The sequence below is a fragment of the Pristis pectinata genome, chromosome 8 (assembly GCF_009764475.1).
Source record: "Pristis pectinata isolate sPriPec2 chromosome 8, sPriPec2.1.pri, whole genome shotgun sequence".
NCBI classification, from domain to species: Eukaryota; Metazoa; Chordata; class Chondrichthyes; order Rhinopristiformes; family Pristidae; genus Pristis; species Pristis pectinata.
The window spans coordinates 53,949,348-53,968,862 of NC_067412.1; the positions used below are offsets into that span (position 1 = coordinate 53,949,348).

The window sequence follows — 19,515 nt, forward strand, 5'->3', positions numbered from 1 at the left end:
CGGGCTGCTGCAGGGATGAAATGATGGTAAAAGTTGACCACCCCAATGAACTCCTGCAGGCCTTTGACTGTGTTGGGATGGGCAAAATGGTGGATAGAGTCTACCTTGGTGGGTAGGGGTGTTGTTCCCTCACTGGTGATTCTGTGACCGAGAAAATTGATGGGCCGATTTGGCACTTGGCTGGATTGATAGTGAGGCCGAAATCACTGAGGCGGGAGTACAGTTGGCGGAGGTGGGAGAGGTGTTTTTGGCGGTTACATCTGGCAATGAGAATGTCATCTAAATAAATGAACACTAAGTCCAGGTCGCGGCCTACCGCATCCATCAGCCGCTAGAAGGTCTGTGTGGTGTTCTTAAGGCCGAACGGCATTCAAAGGAATTCAAAGAGGCCAAACTGAGTGATGAGCGCAGTTTTGGAGACGTCGTCAGGGTGGACTGGGATTTGGTGGTATCCCCGGACGAGGTCCACCTTGGAGAAGATGTGGGCCCCGTGTAGGTTTGCCGCAAAGTCCTGGATATGAGGGACAGGGTAGCAGTCTGGGGTGGTGGTGTCGTTCAGCCTGCGGTAGTTGCTGCAGGGCCTCCACCTGCCGGTGGCTTTGGGGACCGTGTGCAGGGGGAAGGCCCAGGGGCTGTCTGACCTGTGAACGATCCCCAGCTCCTCCATGCGGTGGAACTCCTCCTTCGCCAGGCGGTAGTCGTCGTGCTTGGGCATGGACAGGTGGCCCTGTCGTAGTGATGTGGTGCCGCACCCCGTGTTTGGGCATCGAATTCGTGAACTGAGGTGCCAGAACCGATGGGAACTCGGCTAGGAGCTTGGTGAACTCATTGCCAGGCAGGGAAACAGAGTCCAGGTGCGGGGCTGGTAGGCTGGCTTCTTCCAGAGAGTCAGTTTGGAAGGTTCTGGAGTGCACTAGCCGTTTCCCTTGTAGGTCGACTAACAGGCTGTGGGCCGGAGGAAGTCAGCTCCCAGGAGTGGCTGGGCGACGGTGGCAAGGGTAAATTTCCAGGTAAAATGGCTGTCATCGAATTGTAATTGGATTGTATGGGTACCAAAAGTTCACATCGTTGTGCCGTTTGCGGCTTTGAGGGCAGGTCCCTGTTGCCTGCTGCGAGTGTCGCGCCCTTTCGGGGGTAAAACACTGACCTCTGCTTCAGTATCGACGAGGAAACGATGCCCGGACTGCTTGTCCCAAATGAATAGGAGGCGGTGTTGGTGGCCAGCCGCCGTACCCATCAGCGGCGGCTGGCCCTGGCGTTTCCCTGAAACTTGCAGGGTGTGTGGCATCGACGGGCCTCCGTGACCCACCTCTGATGGTAGAAACACAGCTGGTCGTCAGTGTCGTCGTCTGTGTTTCTGGGGTGTGGTTGCTCGGCTGCTGGGACTGGTTTAGGTAAGCGTTGGGCACGTGGTCTGGCGATTTGGCCAACGGACGAACCGCTCTCACGTTTGGCCTTCCACAGGACATCTGCCTGGGCGGCTACCTCATATGGGTTGCTGAAGTCGGCGTCGGCCAACAGCAGGTGAATGTCGTCACGCAGCTGTTCGAGGAAGGCCTGCTCGTACATCAGGCAGGGCTTGTGTCCCTCAGCCAAGGCCAGCATCTTGCTCATCAGGGCCAATGAGGATCTGTCCTCCAGGCCATCGAGATAAAGCAGGCGGGCGGCGCACTCATGACGGGAGAGGCCAAAGGTCCGAATGAGAAGTGCCTTGAAAGCAGGATACTTGCCTTCCTCCGGAGGAGACTGGATGAAGTCTCCGACCTGGGCGGCTGTCTCCTTGTCCAGGGAGCTGACCACATGGTAGTACCGTGTGGAGTCGGAGGTGATCTGCCGCAGTTGGAACTGGGCTTCGGCCTGGTCGAAACACACACGGGGCCGAAGCGTTCGAAAGATGGGCAGCTTGAGTGCCACTGCGTTGGCTGCTACGTTGTCGGTCATTGTGTGGGTCCAAAATCCGTTTGGATTGTCGGGGTCACCAGTGTAGCAGCTGCTACCACAATGCGAGAATAAAGACACAAGTCTGCAAGCTGTGTAACAAGACTGATTTATTTATCCGCCTTGGGCGGGCCTTTTAAGCTGCGCAGTTCCTGCCCTCCGAAAACGGAAATGACGTACGCGCTACATCATCAAAACTTTTCACGCGCGCGGGTTCTCCCCTGTCGCTCAGGGAAGACAAAGGCCCAGTGCCATCTTGGGCCTCGCCGCTCCAACGACGCGTGCCCTGACCACCGAGCCGGTTCGCTTGCGCGGATGGTGAGTCGCCACAAATGTATATATATACATAGTGCATTTGGTGCCTGAAGCTGAGGACAGATTTTTGTCCCAAAGTGTCAAGGATGCAGCGTGGCCCTGCTGCATGCACTTTCTGACAAAATGAAACTCAATGAATGGAGCAGTTTGCTGAGCGCAGAGGAATGTGGGGGTTGTAGCCACCATTATTGATCAATCGTTAGTGGGCTAACAAGGTATTTAGTAGCAGGAGTTCTTGTATTGAGGGCTCTATTTTTAACAGAGTTGGCAACTGTAATTGTACAGGGTGCTAGTTTGCTTTGTATATGTTCAAGAGGTTCAGCTGGGAGTCACAAAACATCATGTAGTTCAGTGAAGATCTTACTGTGTCATCTATCTTGAAGTAATCTTTGTGTTGTTGGTGAATTTCAGGCTGACTGCTGAGAGTATCTTAGAATAACCTAAATATTTTCCGAACTGTAATGGAACTCCAGGTCTTTCGGAATTGTGGCTTCCTGGTTTTGTAGGGACTCTCCCTGATGGGAAATAAAAGGCAGGTTACTTGATGAATCTCAGATTTGAGGCAATGCATGCTACGTTCACACATGCTTTTCTTTTAATTGGCAGTGTGCAAATTTAAAGCCCATAAACGATGTGCTGTCAGGGCAGTCAACAACTGCAAATGGACCACACTGGCATCTGTAGGAAATGACATCATTGAGGATGAAGAAGGTGTAAGTAAAACAGGTTATTGGACTGATGCTGGTCTTCTACCATCACAGGGCTTTTAAAAATTGTGCATATGACAAAGACGGGCTGCTTGCTGAAAATACTTACATTGTTTTAAATGTAAGTGTTAAATGGATAAGATATACATAAAATGGTTATCTTCTGACAGTGGCTCCTTCCCACAATGAGCACCTCTGCATTACAGCCATTCTTTTTTCTGAGTTGCTTTTGATGTCTCTGGGTTCAGAAAGATTCCTTCCTCATTCCCCCAATCTTCGGCTCACCAACTTATCGATCATTCTGACCTCCGGTGCTGTCTGTCTGGAGTTTGCACGTGGGTTTGTCCTGGGTGATCTGGTTTCCTCCCACATCCCAAAGATGTGGAGGTTGGTAGGTTAATTGGCCACTGTAAATTGCCCCTAGTGCATAAGTGAGTGCTAGAATCTGTGGGGGGGGGGGAGGGGGGCAGTTTATGGGAATGTGGGGAGAATAAAGTGGGATTATTGTAGCATTAACCTAAATGAATGACTGATGATCAAAGGGCTGAAGTGCCTTTTTCTGTACTGTATGACTCTGACACTGTGGACTATTTTTCTTCTTTATATCCACACTGTGTTGAAGTCAAGACGTATCACATCACACCTATTTAACTGCCCTGCCCAGCCTGTAGCAACTCTGAGATGCCCCCAGACACAGACAGACAGCCTGTTCTTGGATCAGTCAGGATCGAGCAGCACACGTCTGCTGGAAGTGAAGCTCAATTAAGGGGGAGCAGAGAAGGCAAAACATTGTGGAAACCTTTGGTGGGAAAAATCCTTGATCAATCTGTGAGCCACCACATGACACCTGCCTACAAACATAAAGATACAGCACTCTATGGAACAATGTCAATGGAACAATTAGCCAGGGAAGTGAAGTGTCAGTGATGTGTGAAGGAAAGACTGAGCTGTCAGGCTCCAGTTGCAGAATACCAAAGCCTCAGTAGTTCATCCAACACAGCTCCAGCTGATGTTTTTATCACCTGTGTGGGTCATTAATTATCTCAGGGGATGCTCAGTGTACGCAGTGTTGTTTGAATGTTTCTTGGTAGGGGTGACGATTTGCAGCCAATCACTTGTACTTACACAATGTCTTCTCTGTTCTAGATTGCCATGCCTCACCAATGGCTGGAGGGGAACCTGCCAGTCAGCGCTAGATGCGCCGTTTGTGATAAAGCGTGTGGCAGTGTACGGAGGCTGCAGGACTGGAGGTGTCTGTGGTGCAAAGCAATTGTAAGACTCTACTCCTATTTGGCGTATTTATTGGGTGGAATTTTTAATAATATTGACACATGTTTGTAATTATATCTGAGAGTCAGCATGATGAATTGATCTTGATCTTAAGAGACAATGTATCCAGCTGACTCAGTGTATCAACAGAAAAGGCCAAAAAGCAAACTGCTGGAGGAATTCAACAAGTCAGGCAGCATCTGTGGAGGCAGAAGGGTAGTTGATATTTTAGGTTGAGACCCTGCATCACTCTTCTCCAGGGGAAGGTCTCTGCATTTCACCCACCCCTTTACTGACTGCATCAGTCTTAATATCACTCCCACTGCTCCCAGTTTTATCATAAACACTGGATCTCAATCCATATTTCACTTAGTTCACTGTCTTCCTCTCGGTCCCAATATCACTGACCCTGATTTGCCGCCAACTCTTAAGTCCAATTCTTCGGTGCCCATTTCCCCATCACTTTCTATTCCCATCCCTCAGCTCCCAGTTATGGCCATTCTAAGGACCAGCAACTCCAGGTGAGATCCTCCATCTATTATGTTGTTGCTTTCTCAGTCTGTATTTGGAAAGTTGAAAATCCTACTGTCACTTCTCTTTGGCTTTTGAAAAGTTCTTTAACTTCCTTGCAAATTTCCTCCTTAATATTCTCCCCAGCAGTTGGCAGTCCACAGAACAGCCCTGATGGGGTAATGACACTTCACTGGCTCTGAATTCTAAACAAGTAGGTCCTGTCCTTCATTTTCCTTGGGTGTTATTTCTGTGGAGCATTACAATCTTCTCCTTCATCAATGATTCCCCCCAACCGCTTGCACCAGCCACCTTCTTTCCTATCCACCCTGAGCACCTTGCATCTGGGAACATTTCTAAACTGCTCTGCCCTTTTTCCAGCCCGGCAGTGTAATCCCACAGTATTTAATCCCTTGTGGTTAATTTCACTGGCAGCTCAACAGTTATTTAATGCATCCCTCGAGGTTTATGCACAGTACATGCACTATAAAGTTATTTTGTACTCTCTCTTACTCTGGTCCTATCTAAAAACTTTCCATTTCCTGTTCTGGTGTATTATCTCTCGCAATCCTTTTCGCACCTTGATTTTGCCTTTGCAATGCTACCTTCCTGTCCCATACCCCTGCCAATTTGGTGTTAATCTCCCCACATCGAAAGCTATTGGCTTCGGTATGCTTGTCACCTGTGTATGTGGTAAGCCAGCATGGAAACCAGACACGTTCCATTTTGGTTGTTCTAAATACCTCCAGTCCCCTTTCACAATCAGCTGTGTCCAGACACTGCCCACCCAGGTTTGGTTCAGGACCCTCCTACTATCATGGTTCTTGAAAGCAAACCTGGGATTTGACTGGTCTGCAAGTTTGTATCACCAAGGCAGTACGGAATCCTGGGCCGTTCGATCCAACCCGTCCGTGCTGAAGAAGATGCCTACCTAAGGCTAATCACACTTGCCTGCGTCTGGTCTATATCCCTCTCAACCTTTCCCATCCATGCACCTGTCTAAATGTTTGTTATATGTTTTAATGGTACCCACCTCTACCACCTCCTCTGGCAGTTCATTCCATATACCAACCACCTGGATCCAGAAGGCCTCCGGCCAGTTCACAGTGGACTCACAAAAAATATGGAGCCACAGATGTGTGAACATGAAATCTGTTGTAGAAAAGCGGAGCTGAGGTAGAAAATACAGAGGGTGCAGAAAAGATTCACAAGGATATTGCTTGGACTGGAGGGCTTTAATTTTAAGGAGAGATTGGACAGTGTCTGGGATAATTTTCTTCTGGGGCACCAGAGGAGGGGTGACCATGTAGAGGTTTATAAAAATCATGAGGGGCATGAATAAGGTAGATACTCACTGAGTTTTTCCCATGGTCATGGAGTTGAAAACTAGAGGGCATAGGTTTAAGATGAGTGTAAAGGGCATCTGAGGGGCAAGTTTTTCACACAGAGGATGGTGGGTATAAGGCTACCAAAGGAAGTGATATAGGCAGGTACTATATTTGAAAATATTTGGGTAGGTAAATGGATAGGAAAGTTTGGAGGGATATGGACCAAACACAGGCAAATGCGCTTAGCTTAGATAGGCATCTTGGTCAGCATGGAGGAGTTGAGTCGAAGGGCCTGTTTTCTGTGCATGAATCTCCCTGAAAATTATTGAATGATGCAGCAGAGATGAGGGGCTGAATGGCTTCCTCTTTCTTTGATTTATTCTGGTAAGAGAAGTTCAGTTGCATTGCATTGGATTAATGTCACTATCAAATATGAAATATGTTATCACTGCTTGAAGTGGTTTAACACTGTAATACTATAATTACATGGAATTACTCAGAAATAGAATTGAATCCCTGGTTGGTAGAATGGAACATCCTATATACCAGTGTGATGGTATTGTTCTCTGCCAGAAAAATACATTCCATTCAGGTCAATGCATTCTTGCTACAAAGCAGCATGTACTGTATGTAGACTGGGGATATAGTATATTCCTAGGCAGTGGAGTTTTAGAGCTCAGAGGCAGATTGTTTAGTGCAATAGGTCTGTGACTGTGTTTATCTTCCATAAATGCCTCCTCATCTGTTAACATATCCTTTTGTTCTTGACTCCTTCCCCTCCCTTTCCAGCCCCTTCTTAATCCCCAAGCATTCCATTCAAATGTTACTAGAAGTGATGGTTTCTCCAGGCGGTTGTGCTCCCAAAGACATGTTCCACATCATTTCTATCTTCTTCATCTTCAGTGAGCTCTTTCTGAGTCAAATACTGTGAGGGAGGATTCCTTTAGTGTTGCTTTGAATAAAATTAGACACATTCTTAAGGGGATTATGACTTTAAATCAAACACTGATCAGAGTGGTCTGTGGCACTTTCTGTGAACACAGGCATTGTCTTCATACTGACAGCTGGAATGGTAAATCATTGGCTAAGAATATGTGCTCCTGTCTTTTATAGGTTCACAATGTGTGCAAGGAGCACTTTGACAGAAAATGCCCGCTGGGGCAGTGCAAGCTGTCCATCATTCCACCAATTGCTTTGAACAGCATTGATTCAGATGGTGAGTAACTGAATATGCAGTAACCCTGTGGCAGCTCAGTCATATCAGGAGCTTGCTTCAATCTGACAGGCTGCTTTCGGAGGCCACAGTGCGTGTAGTGTCTGTAGGTTTCTTTTGTGTTGCTGCAAGCATTAACAAACAAAGGTAGAGCTATAAACAGAACATCATTTAATAAAGGCAGTGATAAAGCAGGGTCTGCTACAATAATGTTTCAAGGTCATATCACATGATGCACTCAGTTTTTAAAGACACCCATCCATTTACATTCATTGCATTGCTTCCTCTTTAAAAAAAACTAAACCAAAGGATCAACTAGTTACATACATGTATTGAGACAGTTGGTTAACTATCTACATCAATAGGCAGTTTCAAATTCAACCAACTCTAAATTCATTAGTGTACTCCTTCCCTGAAAGCTTCTCTGAAAGCTTCACTTAGAAACTCTGAAATAGCCACTCCTGGCACTGTGAATTGCATTGAATCCCTGCTCCAGATGTGCCTCTCACACATCTGGCCTCGCATCTGTTCTGCAATTGACACTTCAGCAGAACTGCCTGCATTGTTAAGAATACATTGTATTGTGTCCTCTGGATCATCGCCTTTTTGTGTCCTTTGTATACATCTCTCTGCATAACACAGAGACAAACAACGATATCTATAGTAGTTATAGACAACATTTAGTATACTACTGAATGTCATGAATATCAGTTGCAACACTTCTTGCTCTTAACATTCTCCCTCTTTGTGTCCCCGTTTCCACACACCCTTGCTTTCCGAGTCCCTGCACACATTGGACCTTCCCTCTTCCTGTTACCATCTTTCATGTCTCAAAGTCATCTCCTCTGAATTTCTGAGGCTTTTGTTCTGCCCTGTCTGATTTCAGACTGTCCCACTGTACTCTGACTTTGGTGTCAGGCTGGCATTAATAAGTTCCATATCAGCTGTGCCATCCTTAGATGGGTCTCCACATTCCCACTCTCTCAAAGCAGCCATTCCATGTGTCCTTGGTAGGAAGCACTCAGTAATTCTGTGAACAGCAGAGTCTGTGAATACTGAGAGCTTGCACAGCCTTGCCTGGCTTGTGGACTCTTGTAGCTGCTATCTTGTGAGCTGGGTCTCTCACACTGTCCAAATAGATTAGATTCTTACTCTGAGCTGGTGGCCACTGGATTGTGAAGGATCCTGTGATTCCGGGGTGGACAAGACATTGCACAAGTGGTGCCTTTGGCTTGAGCTACTTCTCCAGACCATTATCCAGTGGCCCCAGACTCAGAAAATCTTTCCCTCTGGAACACCTCACCCTACTCTGCTTCTTTGTGGGATGTTACTTGCTCTTCACATCTGGTTCTCACCTTCATGGTAGTCGCACAGGTGCTCTATACATGTCACCTTCATGGTAGTCACACAGGCGCTCTATACATGTCACCTTCTGCCCTGGTGTCTTGCTATGAAATAGACATAAGCCTAGCCCTCACTGGCAGAGACTCAGATAGTCAGCACTGTGAATCTGTAACTCCCTTAGAATGGCCACAGTATTCTCTTTATATCACTCGAAGCCATTATTAATAATGCCCTTGTCAATGTGAAGATGTTACCTTCTTGTTCACCACGCTGCTTCTCCACAGCTCCGGCCTCTGGCCCACACTTTCCCTTTGGGTTTCTCTGCAGACAATATCTGCTCATATCTGCAAACCACTGTCTGACATCCTCCCAGGAAGGACTCGGCTTTAACAGCCTGGCTTCCTGTTCAGCTTGAGTCTCACATTCCCTGTCAGAAAGACTGTCAACAGATTCCAGCTGCATTGGTGCCTGTGCATCACCGCCTGCACTGTATTGTTGCCTGAACCTCAGGTACCACATCCATCTGCATGGAGGGAGTGGCCTGTTCTCACTGAACCCTCACCTTGGGCTCACCACCCCCTCACCACCATTGGATATCTGTTCCCTATCGCCCTCTTGCTCCAGCTGCAGCCAGTAAACCCTAGTCTCAGTTGCCCTTGAGCTGGAGATACCTTGGTTCCTCCAAGCCCACCTGTCCAGTGGATGCTCATCCACCCCCACTCCCTTGAGTACTAGGGGGTCCTGGATCCCTTGCTGCCCCAGGCTGCGATTCTTCCAAACACCCAGTCCCTCAGCCCAATAGATCAGATCCAGTGATCCAGTCCACACCTGAGAGACAACTGGACCCTCCAACTCTCCCAGAGACTCAACAGTTCACCTCCTCCATAACTCTTTGACTGTCCCTCTTACACGGTTTTGCTCCACCTCATTTCCAAATGGTCAATGTAGTTCAGTTAGACACCTGCTCTTACACTGAACATCTTGGCTAATAAAGAAAAATATCCTGTATGCCTTTTTAGCACCTCATTGACCAGTCCTGCTTCCTTTAAAGATCTGTGGACATACACAATGAGGTCCTGTATTCTGCCCCACAACTCCAATATCCTGCATTCATTACATATTCCCTTGCCTTGTTGAACCTCTCCAAATGCATCACCTCACCCGTCTCTGGATTAAATTGCATTTGCCACTTTTCCATCCAACTGACCAGACTATCCCTTTCCTCCTTCAGTATAATACTTCCCTTCCCACTGGGCAGGTTTGCATCATCGGCAAACCTGCTTCTCATGCTCCCAATATTTGGCTCAAACCATTGATATATTTTACAAAACAGCAAGGGACTGAGGGCAGAACCACAGAGAACTCGACTGGTAGCATCCTTCCAGTCACAAACTGTCCATCAGCCAAACAACCCTGGAGGGAATTTCAGATTCTGACCACAGGCTAATGCACTTGCAGAAAACAAGAGCTCTGATGCCCAATCTTTTCTGTATACAAACCACCTCCCCCCCCCCCCCACCCCCACCAGTGCCTGCTACAAGCTCACTTGCCCCAACTTGCTGTTTTTATTCCTATAAAAGTGATCCTAGTGATGAGAATCATTCTCTGAGAGGGGCTACGATAGTAACACTGTTTACCAGTCAGGTTGATGGTAAATCTCTTTCTGCAACCATCTCCCCCTCTAAAACTGGAGAGCATAAGCCTCATTTCATGGTACAAGTCTCTGACTACGAATTGCTTTTCCAGCTTTCACTCGTCACTCTGGGAGCTGCTCATCATAGACATTCACCAACTGCCTCGTGCAACAATAAACCAGTGGTTACTATGGAAACAAAATGTAGTCCGGTGATCATAGAAATGAACCAATGCATCTTGATAGCACCTAGTATGACAAGGACACAATTAACTGGATGAAGTCATTTGACCCCTCTCCACTTTTCACGCTAATGTGTACCTCCACTCCGTTTGCCTGAAACCACTCCACAAGCCTTCATATTTTACCCAATATATCCTATCCATTTCAGTCTTGAGAGCTTCCTCTGTTCCCACCAGCTACCATCTCTGGAGGAACAAGGACTTCTGACTTCCAATTGGATTTTTGGAGAATTAAGTGGCAACTCTGCCCTGAAGTAGGAGACAGCAGGGAACCCTCAATGTATAAGGATTCTTGCACCAGTGAAGGGGTATATTTGTCTGAATAGCCAGATGAGGCTTACTGATGAGACAAGAAAGCTATGGCAAGGTTCAACTTTGTAAAGTAATTAACCAGGAAACTAACAACAACAGAGTCCCTTGTAAAGGCAAACTCTCACTCAAAGCACAATTACTACCAACATCCAACTGGCAAACCATGAATGGTACACTGCTGCTGAAAATGGCAGGCCAGGGTCAAACCAGGAAATGTCAATGGGTTCCAGCCCAGAGCTACAAGGCCCATTGGAATTCATAAGCAAAGAAGACAGGACCTCGGGGGTTTCAACATTTTATTAGGAGGGGAATATGGCTTGTAGGACAGGGTGTGTTCACAAAATCGTGGGTCCAAATTTCAGGTGGAGATATTCAGCAGCTTTGGCTGAGGGTTCCACTGGGTCCACAGCAGGAGAGGCTTACAGATCCACATCCTCAACAGACTGGGGAAGAGGATGGTTGAACAATGACAAGAGAACATCTGCTTAGAAAAATTCCAGCCAAATTCCAGGCAGTGTGGAATTTAGCCCCGCCGAAGGTTCCATTCTGCACATGTCTCTTTGTGCAATTATCCTGCCCTTTATTTATTTTTGTCCAAGTAATGTTGCCAGCCATTTGTTCTGTCTGTTCTGCTCAGGGTTCTGGAAGGCCACCAATGCCTCGTCCTGCACCAGTCCTCTCTTGGTCTTGGTGAACTCCAAGAGCGGCGATAACCAGGGGGTGAAGTTCCTCAGAAAGTTCAAGCAGCTGCTGAATCCAGCACAGGTGTTCGACCTGATGATTGGTGGGCCCCACCTCGGGTAGGTCCATCCACCATCTGCTCCTCAACTGTCAACATATAACACACTTTGTAGTTTATCCTTGCCAAACAGGTGTTACAAGTAATAAGGGTTGGTAAACATATCCGTCATTTGGCACCAGTGAATAGATAGTATTCCATGGACAAATTAACTAGTTTCCGGTGATATTGGCTCAGGGAGGAATGTTGGCCAGAATCAGTAATTAAACAAATGATCTTAAGGTCAATGCAGCACTCCCAGAGTATGGCACAAGAACAGCCCTTTCAGCCTATTACTTCCATATCAATCACTTACCCTAATCCCATTTTATTCTCGCCACACTCCCATCAACTCCACCTAGATTCATAGACTCATAGAGTCATACAGCAGGGAAACAGGCCTTTTGGTCCAATTCATCCATGCCAACTTAGTTGGCCAGCTAAATCATCCCATCTGCCTGCATTTGGCTCATGGCCCTCTAAACCTCTCCTATCCATGTACTTATCTAGATGGCTTTTAAATGTTGCTAATGTGTCCACCCCAGCCACTATTTCTGCCAGCTCATTCCAAATACATACCTTTGCATGAAGAAGCTACCGTTGATGTCCCTTTTAAATCTCTCGCTTCTGACCTTAAACTTATGGCCTCTTGTTTTTAGCACCCACTCCCTGGAAAAAAGACTATGTTCTTTCACCCTGTCTAGGCCCCTCATGATCTTATATACCTCTATCAGATCACCCCTCAATCTCCTACGTTCCAGGAGATAAAGTCCAAGTCTATGCAACTTCTCCTTGTAACTCAGGCCCCAAGACAAGGCAATATCCTAGTAACTCTTCTCTGCACCCTTTCTAGATTAATAGCATCTTTCCTATAACGGGGTGACCAAAACTGCGCACAACACTCCAAAGTGCAGCCTTACCAACATCTTATATAACTGCATCATAACTTTCCAACTCCTATACTCAATGCCCTGATTGATGAAGGCCAGCATGCCAAATGTTTTCTTCACCACCCTATCTATCTGTGATGACGCTTTCAGCAAACTATGCACTTGCACTCCTCGGTCCCTCTATTCCATAACACTCCCCAGGGCCCTACCATTCACTGTGTCAGTCCGACCCTGATCTCCCAAAATGCAATCCCTCACATTTATCTGGATTGAAAGACATTTGCCAATCCTCAGCCCACATACCTAACTGATCAAGATCCCCCTGTAATTTTTCATAAGTTTCTACACGATCTACAACACCACCCTTTCCAGTATCAGCAAACTTACTAACCATGCCTCATATATTCACATCCAAATTGTTTATATAAATTAAAAACAATAGTTCTACCATCCATGTATATATGGCAGGGCAATTCACAGTGGCCAGTTAACCTATCAATCCCCATATCTTTGGGATGTGGGAGGAACCTGGAGCACCTGGGGAAACCCACATATTCACAGGGAGAACATGCAAACTCCACACAGGCAGCATCTGAGGTCAGGATTGAACCAGGGTCTCTGCTGCTGTGAGTCAGCTGCACTGTGCAGCTCTCCATCACTACCAACCCTCCCTCAGTACTATCCCACCAGTGGTGTAGAACTCCTGTAATACAACACCTCCAAGAATACATCCCTCAGTGCTGTCACACTGACAGTCCAGTCCTCCCTCTAGAAAATCTCTACCCTGTCAGCACTGAAAAAGCAGTAATCCATCAGCACTCCTCCAACACTGCAGCATACCCTTAGTACTCACCTCTGACATTGCAGAACTCCTTTCAATACGTCCCATTGACACCCCAGCAGTCTCTCTGTGCTGCCCCATTCTAATACATGTGCACTAGCTCAGTGCTGTCTCTCCACACCTTACTCCCTTCGCACAGATCATCCAACGGTGCAGCAGTCTCTCAATGCTGCCCCACTGTACTCTGCTCCCTTGGTATTGATCCTCTGGTAATCCAGCAGTTCCTCAGTGCCCCCCCTCTGAAAGCACTGGACTACTTCAGGACTATTCATCCAATACACAAGTCTTTCTCATGACTGCCACTCCAATAGTTCAGTATTCCGTCAGTTGTGCCCCTTTGAAAAGGGATTCTTCAGCCTCTCTGACAATGCATCGTCCCTCAGGTCTACTCTTCTAACAATGCTGAATACCCTTGCTGCAGCAAATCCAACAATATAAGGCCACCTTAAATTATGAGGCATTTTAAAATATAACAATGTAAGAGGTATTTACTTCAGCTTCTCCATGAATCAAATGTGCATGTTCTAATCCCTATTCAATTTTTTGTATAATTTTTAAAAAGTCAATTAAAAATGTTTGCCAGTTCATCAATGAATGTGACAACTTAGTGATATCCCAGATATTTGTGCTGGATGCCAGAGATATACGGAAGTGTAGCTTCAGAAGAGGCAATGTTCATGGGACATTTTACTGGCGTTTCATGACAAACCTTCCTGGGGTCCTCATGTGACTGTTGGCCCCAGACTCTGTTGTGAGCAGGGCTGATCTGCTGCTGTTTCCTTGCAGACTCCGCCTCTTCCAGAAGTTTGACACATTCCGAATCCTGGTGTGTGGAGGGGATGGCAGTGTGGGCTGGGTCTTATCGGAAATGGACAAGCTCAGTCTACACAAACAGGTCAGGGAGAGATCTTTAACCTCCGCAAGAAATCGTGAGATCTGCTTACTGCTCACACCAAGAGAGGGGGTGGTTCAGAGGACTGAAGAGGGTGGTACTAAGAGGGGCGGTCCAGAGTATGGAGAGGAGCTGGTTGTGAAGGAGGTAGTACTGATGATGGAGTGAGTGGTACTGAGGGGGTGGTACTGAGGATGCAGTGGGGGTGGCACTAAGAAGAGTGGTACTGACAAAGGAGGTGGTACTAAGGATAGGGAAGGTACATGAGTGAAGGCAAGGTAGAAAGGAGTGAGAGGGGTATTGACTAAGGGTGGGTGGTACTAAGGGGCTGGCATGAGGTCTGTGGTGAGTGATACTGACAGAGAGGGTCGGTGACTGAGCAGTGAAGGAGGGCCCGATGGATCACACTGGGCAGTGAGGGAGGGGTCGGTGGGTCACACTGAGGGAGGGGTTGGTGGGTCACACTGAGGAAGGGGATCAATGGGGTCACACTGGGCAGTGAGGGAGGGGTTAGTGGGTCTCACTGGGGAGTGAACGAGGGTTCGGTGTGTCACACTGAGGGAGGGTGTAGGTGGATCACAACATGAAATGAAAGAGGGGTCAGTGGGTAATATTGGGCACTGCAGCGGCTATTTGCCTCTGGCCTTAGGGAGTTTCCTCTTCCTGACCCATGCCTCTTCCATTGACAGTGCAAGCTGGGTGTGCTGCCACTGGGCACCGGCAACGACCTGGCCAGGGTACTCGGCTGGGGCGGCCTATGTGATGACGACGTGCAGCTGCTTCAGGTTGTGGCCAAGTTGGAGCGAGCCACCACGAAGATGTTGGACAGGTGAGGGTCTCTGCCCTACAGGCACTCAGTCCCCTCCATCTCCAGCCTCTGTGCCAGAGCTCAGCCCCAATGCCCTGCTCTGACAATCATTGATATGTGCTACAAGGCCATTCACCCATTATCCCTATGCTAACTCTTTGAAGAGCTAGTCAATAGTCCCTGTAAGTAACACACCACTTGCCTGTATGATTGCTTTCTATCCCTATACATTTAGTTACATTTCCTTTTCTGATGAGGAAAGAGAACAACATTTCCTCACCTCTCATGGTCATTCCGGTCTCCTGACCAAAGTGCATAACCTCACATTTCCCATCTGCCAGCCTCTTGCCCATTTACTTGACCTGTCTGTAGCTGTCTGCAGTCTCTATGAACTGCGAGCCTGCTTAGAATCTGCTTTTTCCTCTGTTGTTTATGTATGCTTCCCATACACCAAATGAAACACACCTATTTATTCAGATTCTTGGTTTAACCACTCCTTGATCCGAGATAATATTGTCAACTTCAACACCATTACTCCTGATTTAATCTAACAACATTTTGTGTGGTATGTTATCAAATCTACTTTGGAGGCCACTCTTATTAATTATCTTGTATCTACCACATTTGTTACAGACTTTAAAAAGCTCAGATTTTGCCAAATGAACTTTCCCTTTAATAAAAGTGTGCCATCTCTGCCCAGTCAGTTTATGGTTTTCTGGTCTGTTCTTCATGATGGAATTCAGTACTGTCACAGCCACTGATTTCTAGCTAGCTGGTCTATAGTTCCCTATTTTCTCTCTTCCAAAGCAGCAGGGTCACATTTCCCACTTTCCAACCTGCTGACACTGCCATGGAAATCTAGGGAATTTGGGAAGTTCATGTTAGTGCACCCATTATCTCTGCAGCCCTCTCTGGCACCACACTGGGCAACAGGCCATTGGATCCAGAAGATTTAATGCCTTTTATTCCCCTAAATTCCTCCAGTACTTTCTTGTTGTGAGTTCAGATTACATTAAATTCCCTCACTGCCACACCAAGGAGTCCTTGCTACCCCTCCATTGTTGGAATGCTAATTAGATCTTATGCACTGAAGAAAGATGTACGATGCTTGTTTAATGATTTAACCATTCTCTTAACTTCTGCCAGGAGGGCCATATTCGTTATTGTCGTGCTCTTCCTTTTGTATAGTTGCAGAGGCACTTATGCTTGCCCTTTATTACTCCCTGCCAGTTTCCTCTCAGATCCTATTTTCTCCTTTCTCTGTTTGTTGGTCAGCCGTTGGTGATTGCAGAAGCTTACTCAGTCTCAAATGTGCTGCTTCCCCTCATTACATCTCTCTGTTTAGTTTAATATTATCCTTCACCATATCAGTTCTCCCAAATGGATTATTTTACCTCTAGCATTTTCACTTCTGAAAGGAACGTGCATTTACTGGGATCTGTGAAGTAAATGCTGGCATCATCTATCCACTGGCAAAACAATCAGTTTAATTTCCCATTCACTCTCTTACCTGAAATTCTCAAATGCATCATTAAGATGGATGTTTGCAAAGTGTCTGACAAAAGCCCCTGTTCATTAAGATTATGTTGAACTGCATTGGAGAGGGTAGGAGTTGCCACTGCCAAAATGCGAGTGGGACAGGGAATTAAAGTGATGGTGGTGGAGACATCTTCGCTTCTACTGGGAAATAGCCTGCATTGCCAACATCTTCTCTCATAAGGAAACACACCTTTGGAGCAGGGATTTGCCAGGTGATGTAGGGGTTAACACCCTGTGCCTTACACCTTTGCAGTGCAATCTTTGAAGAGAACAGGTTCAGAGCTTGGTAGAGAGCTCCCTCTGATGGATAACACAGACAGGTCCCCCCCTTCCATCTGCTATCATTTTGCTGCTGTCAGCAAAGGCCGTGTTTGATCCAATCTTTATCTCCAGTTCACAGAGAGGAGCAGTCACCATTCTATACAGTAAATGAAAACTTAATAAAAAATGCAGAAGCTGCAAATCTGTAAAAGAAACAGAACATTTTGGAAACACTCAGCAGATCAGTCAGCAATCTGCAGAATGAGAAATAGTTACTGTTTCAGGTCCAAGACCCTTAGCCCTTTACACAGGGTGTCTCCCCATTGGGATACCATTAACAGAGGGTGTATGTGAGATGGTTCATTCGATGAATCATCCAGTTAGTCTTACTGCCTTGTTCTTATTCCATTGCCCAGTAATCATTTCCTGCCTCAATGTTTTCCAATTCCCAATTGTGGGCTGCTGTTGGATCTATAGTTGCCAACCCATCAAACAGTGCATTGAGAAAGCCAACTTGTTTTGTAAGAATATCTTTCTTGGTTCAACTTCTGATTCTTTCTCAATCATGTTAAACTTGTGCCCACTTTTTGTTAACCCCTGCAGCCATCAGAAAAAAATAATCCATTTAATCCATCCTGATCTAGAACACACTTTTTCAAGCACTGTAGAAGGAGGGATCCCCATTGGGAACCGGTGCTATTGAAATTAAGTCCTCTACGCCAGCATAATGAGCACATGATCTCTGTCCATTGAGGCCCCTGGTGTTTTAATGACAGATTATTCCAAAGGTGCTGGCTTTTGGCTTTCCTTATTTGGGTTATGGGACATTGCTTGTGGGACATGGGATATTTCAGTTCCACCACTTTCCCTACACCCCTCAGCTTACAGGGAGGAAGCCAAGGGGAATGCGGCTCTGATGACTGGTTGGGTGATTACTTGTCCCCACAGGTGGAGCATCATGACCTATGAAGCAGCAACGAAGCATCCACTTCCCATTGTGAACACGGACGAGGCCCCCAGTTCCCAGGTACGAGCATGGAATTCCCTCGGGTTAAACTACAACAATGTTACATCCAGAATATATCTGAGAAGTGAAGGATTAATAAAGAGGTTTTGGTCAGTGCCTTTGTAGATCCCATTGCACTGCCGGGAACTCTGAAATCAGACCGATGACTGCGCCTTTTCAGGTAGTTGGCAATCATAATCACATTTCACAATTGTGAATTCTTAACTCATTGTCAGAGAGTCATATAACATGAAGAAACACACACTGAATTCTGGAGGAACTCAGCAGGTCAGGCAGCATCTATGGAGGGAAATAAACAGTCAACATTTTGGGTCGAGACCCTTCATGAAGACCTGAAATGGAGAGATCAGAAGCCAGAATAATGTCTTTCAGCCCACCAAGTCTGTATCAACATCAACCACCCAATTTCACTAATCCCATTTAATTGTTTGCACATTCCCAAATTCCCCCCAGATTCTAGCCCTCACCTACATATTAGGGACAACATAACAGTGGCCAATTAACCCACCAACCTGCATGTCTTTGGGATATGGAAGGAAACTGAAGCAGTGGGGGAAACCCACGCAGTCACAGGGAGAATGTGCAAACTCCAAGGTCAGTATTAAACCAAGGTTTCTGGCACTGTGAGGCAGCAGCTCCCTGAGCTGTGCCGTGGTGCTGTCCAAAATATTTGTACACTATTAATCACATGGCTAGATGTGTACAGAGGAAGTGGTTGGTCAAACCAATCCTTTTGCAATCTTTCCCACCATAATCCAGTTAATACCACATGCTTGGCAGAGGAAGAATCTTTCCACTCTGCCTCCCACTGCCCTACATTTTTGGTGTTTGAGTCACTGAACCCCTGAGCTTGGAGTTCTCCTTCAATCAAAGTGTCCTGAGCATGTCAGAACATGGTTACACACACTCATTTGCTCTGCCTCTTGCTTCACACTTCCCAAACCTTTCCAACGACTTCTGGAAACAATTGATGTCATTTTAACCAGTTATGGGTTCAGTTGGAGCCAATGTTGTACTCTGTAGGGTTAAAGTGAGAAACAGGGAGTTCAATAATAGCTGAGATGCAGGCAGAAATTTTAAATGCAGCTTGCAGTGGCACAGGTTATACCACCCTATGATTCCAACACATTTCCTGCATGGCCTACATCCTGCAACAATGTCTCCATCAGCCCTCTTCTGCAATGTTGATGTGTTGTGTGTTACAGTGATAACCCCGACTATGGCCATTCTCTTTCCCCAGGATCCAATATCTCAGTACGCCAACATGGTTGTCTATCACTTAACAAAAGTTCTCGAATCTGACCAGCACGCTGATGTCATTTCCTCTGCCAGGTATGTCTCTTTGGTGGTTGTTGGTAACTTTCCCTCACCTGCTGACCTCAGGTACAGGAGGTTTTGATTTACTCTGCTAACTCTGTGGCTTTGGGCCTCAACAACAATAGCTGAAGACCAGCAGTGATGGTGTAGCATTCAGCCTGTCAGTCAGTTCCCACCTCTCCTACAAATCACTCTTCCCTGTACCCCATCACAGACTTCTGTCTCCTTGGTCATGCTACACATTGGCTCAGGAACTGAGCAATTCCAGTGACCCAGATTATAGAGAAGAAAAACTGTCAGTTTCGAGCCAGTGAATCACAGGAAATACAGCGTCCACACCAGCTGTCCCGG

General features: G+C 46.6%; 1 protein-coding gene across 4 annotated transcripts in view; it reads left to right on the forward strand.

Moving 5' to 3' along the window:
- si:dkey-172j4.3 (diacylglycerol kinase eta) overlaps positions 1-19,515 on the forward strand; it is a 148,969-nt gene that overhangs the window by 92,931 nt on the left and 36,523 nt on the right. For all 4 annotated transcript variants that reach the window (XR_007956800.1, XM_052022122.1, XM_052022123.1 and 1 more), the window contains exons 6-13: positions 2,860-2,966; positions 4,107-4,232; positions 7,181-7,283; positions 11,449-11,611; positions 14,107-14,215; positions 14,902-15,041; positions 17,769-17,847; positions 19,088-19,179. Coding sequence is in view for 3 of the 4 variants with exons in the window: in XM_052022122.1 (XP_051878082.1) it covers positions 2,860-2,966; positions 4,107-4,232; positions 7,181-7,283; positions 11,449-11,611; positions 14,107-14,215; positions 14,902-15,041; positions 17,769-17,847; positions 19,088-19,179 (919 nt within the window). In the remaining variant the exon portion in view is untranslated. The remainder of the gene's footprint in view (positions 1-2,859; positions 2,967-4,106; positions 4,233-7,180; positions 7,284-11,448; positions 11,612-14,106; positions 14,216-14,901; positions 15,042-17,768; positions 17,848-19,087; positions 19,180-19,515) is intronic.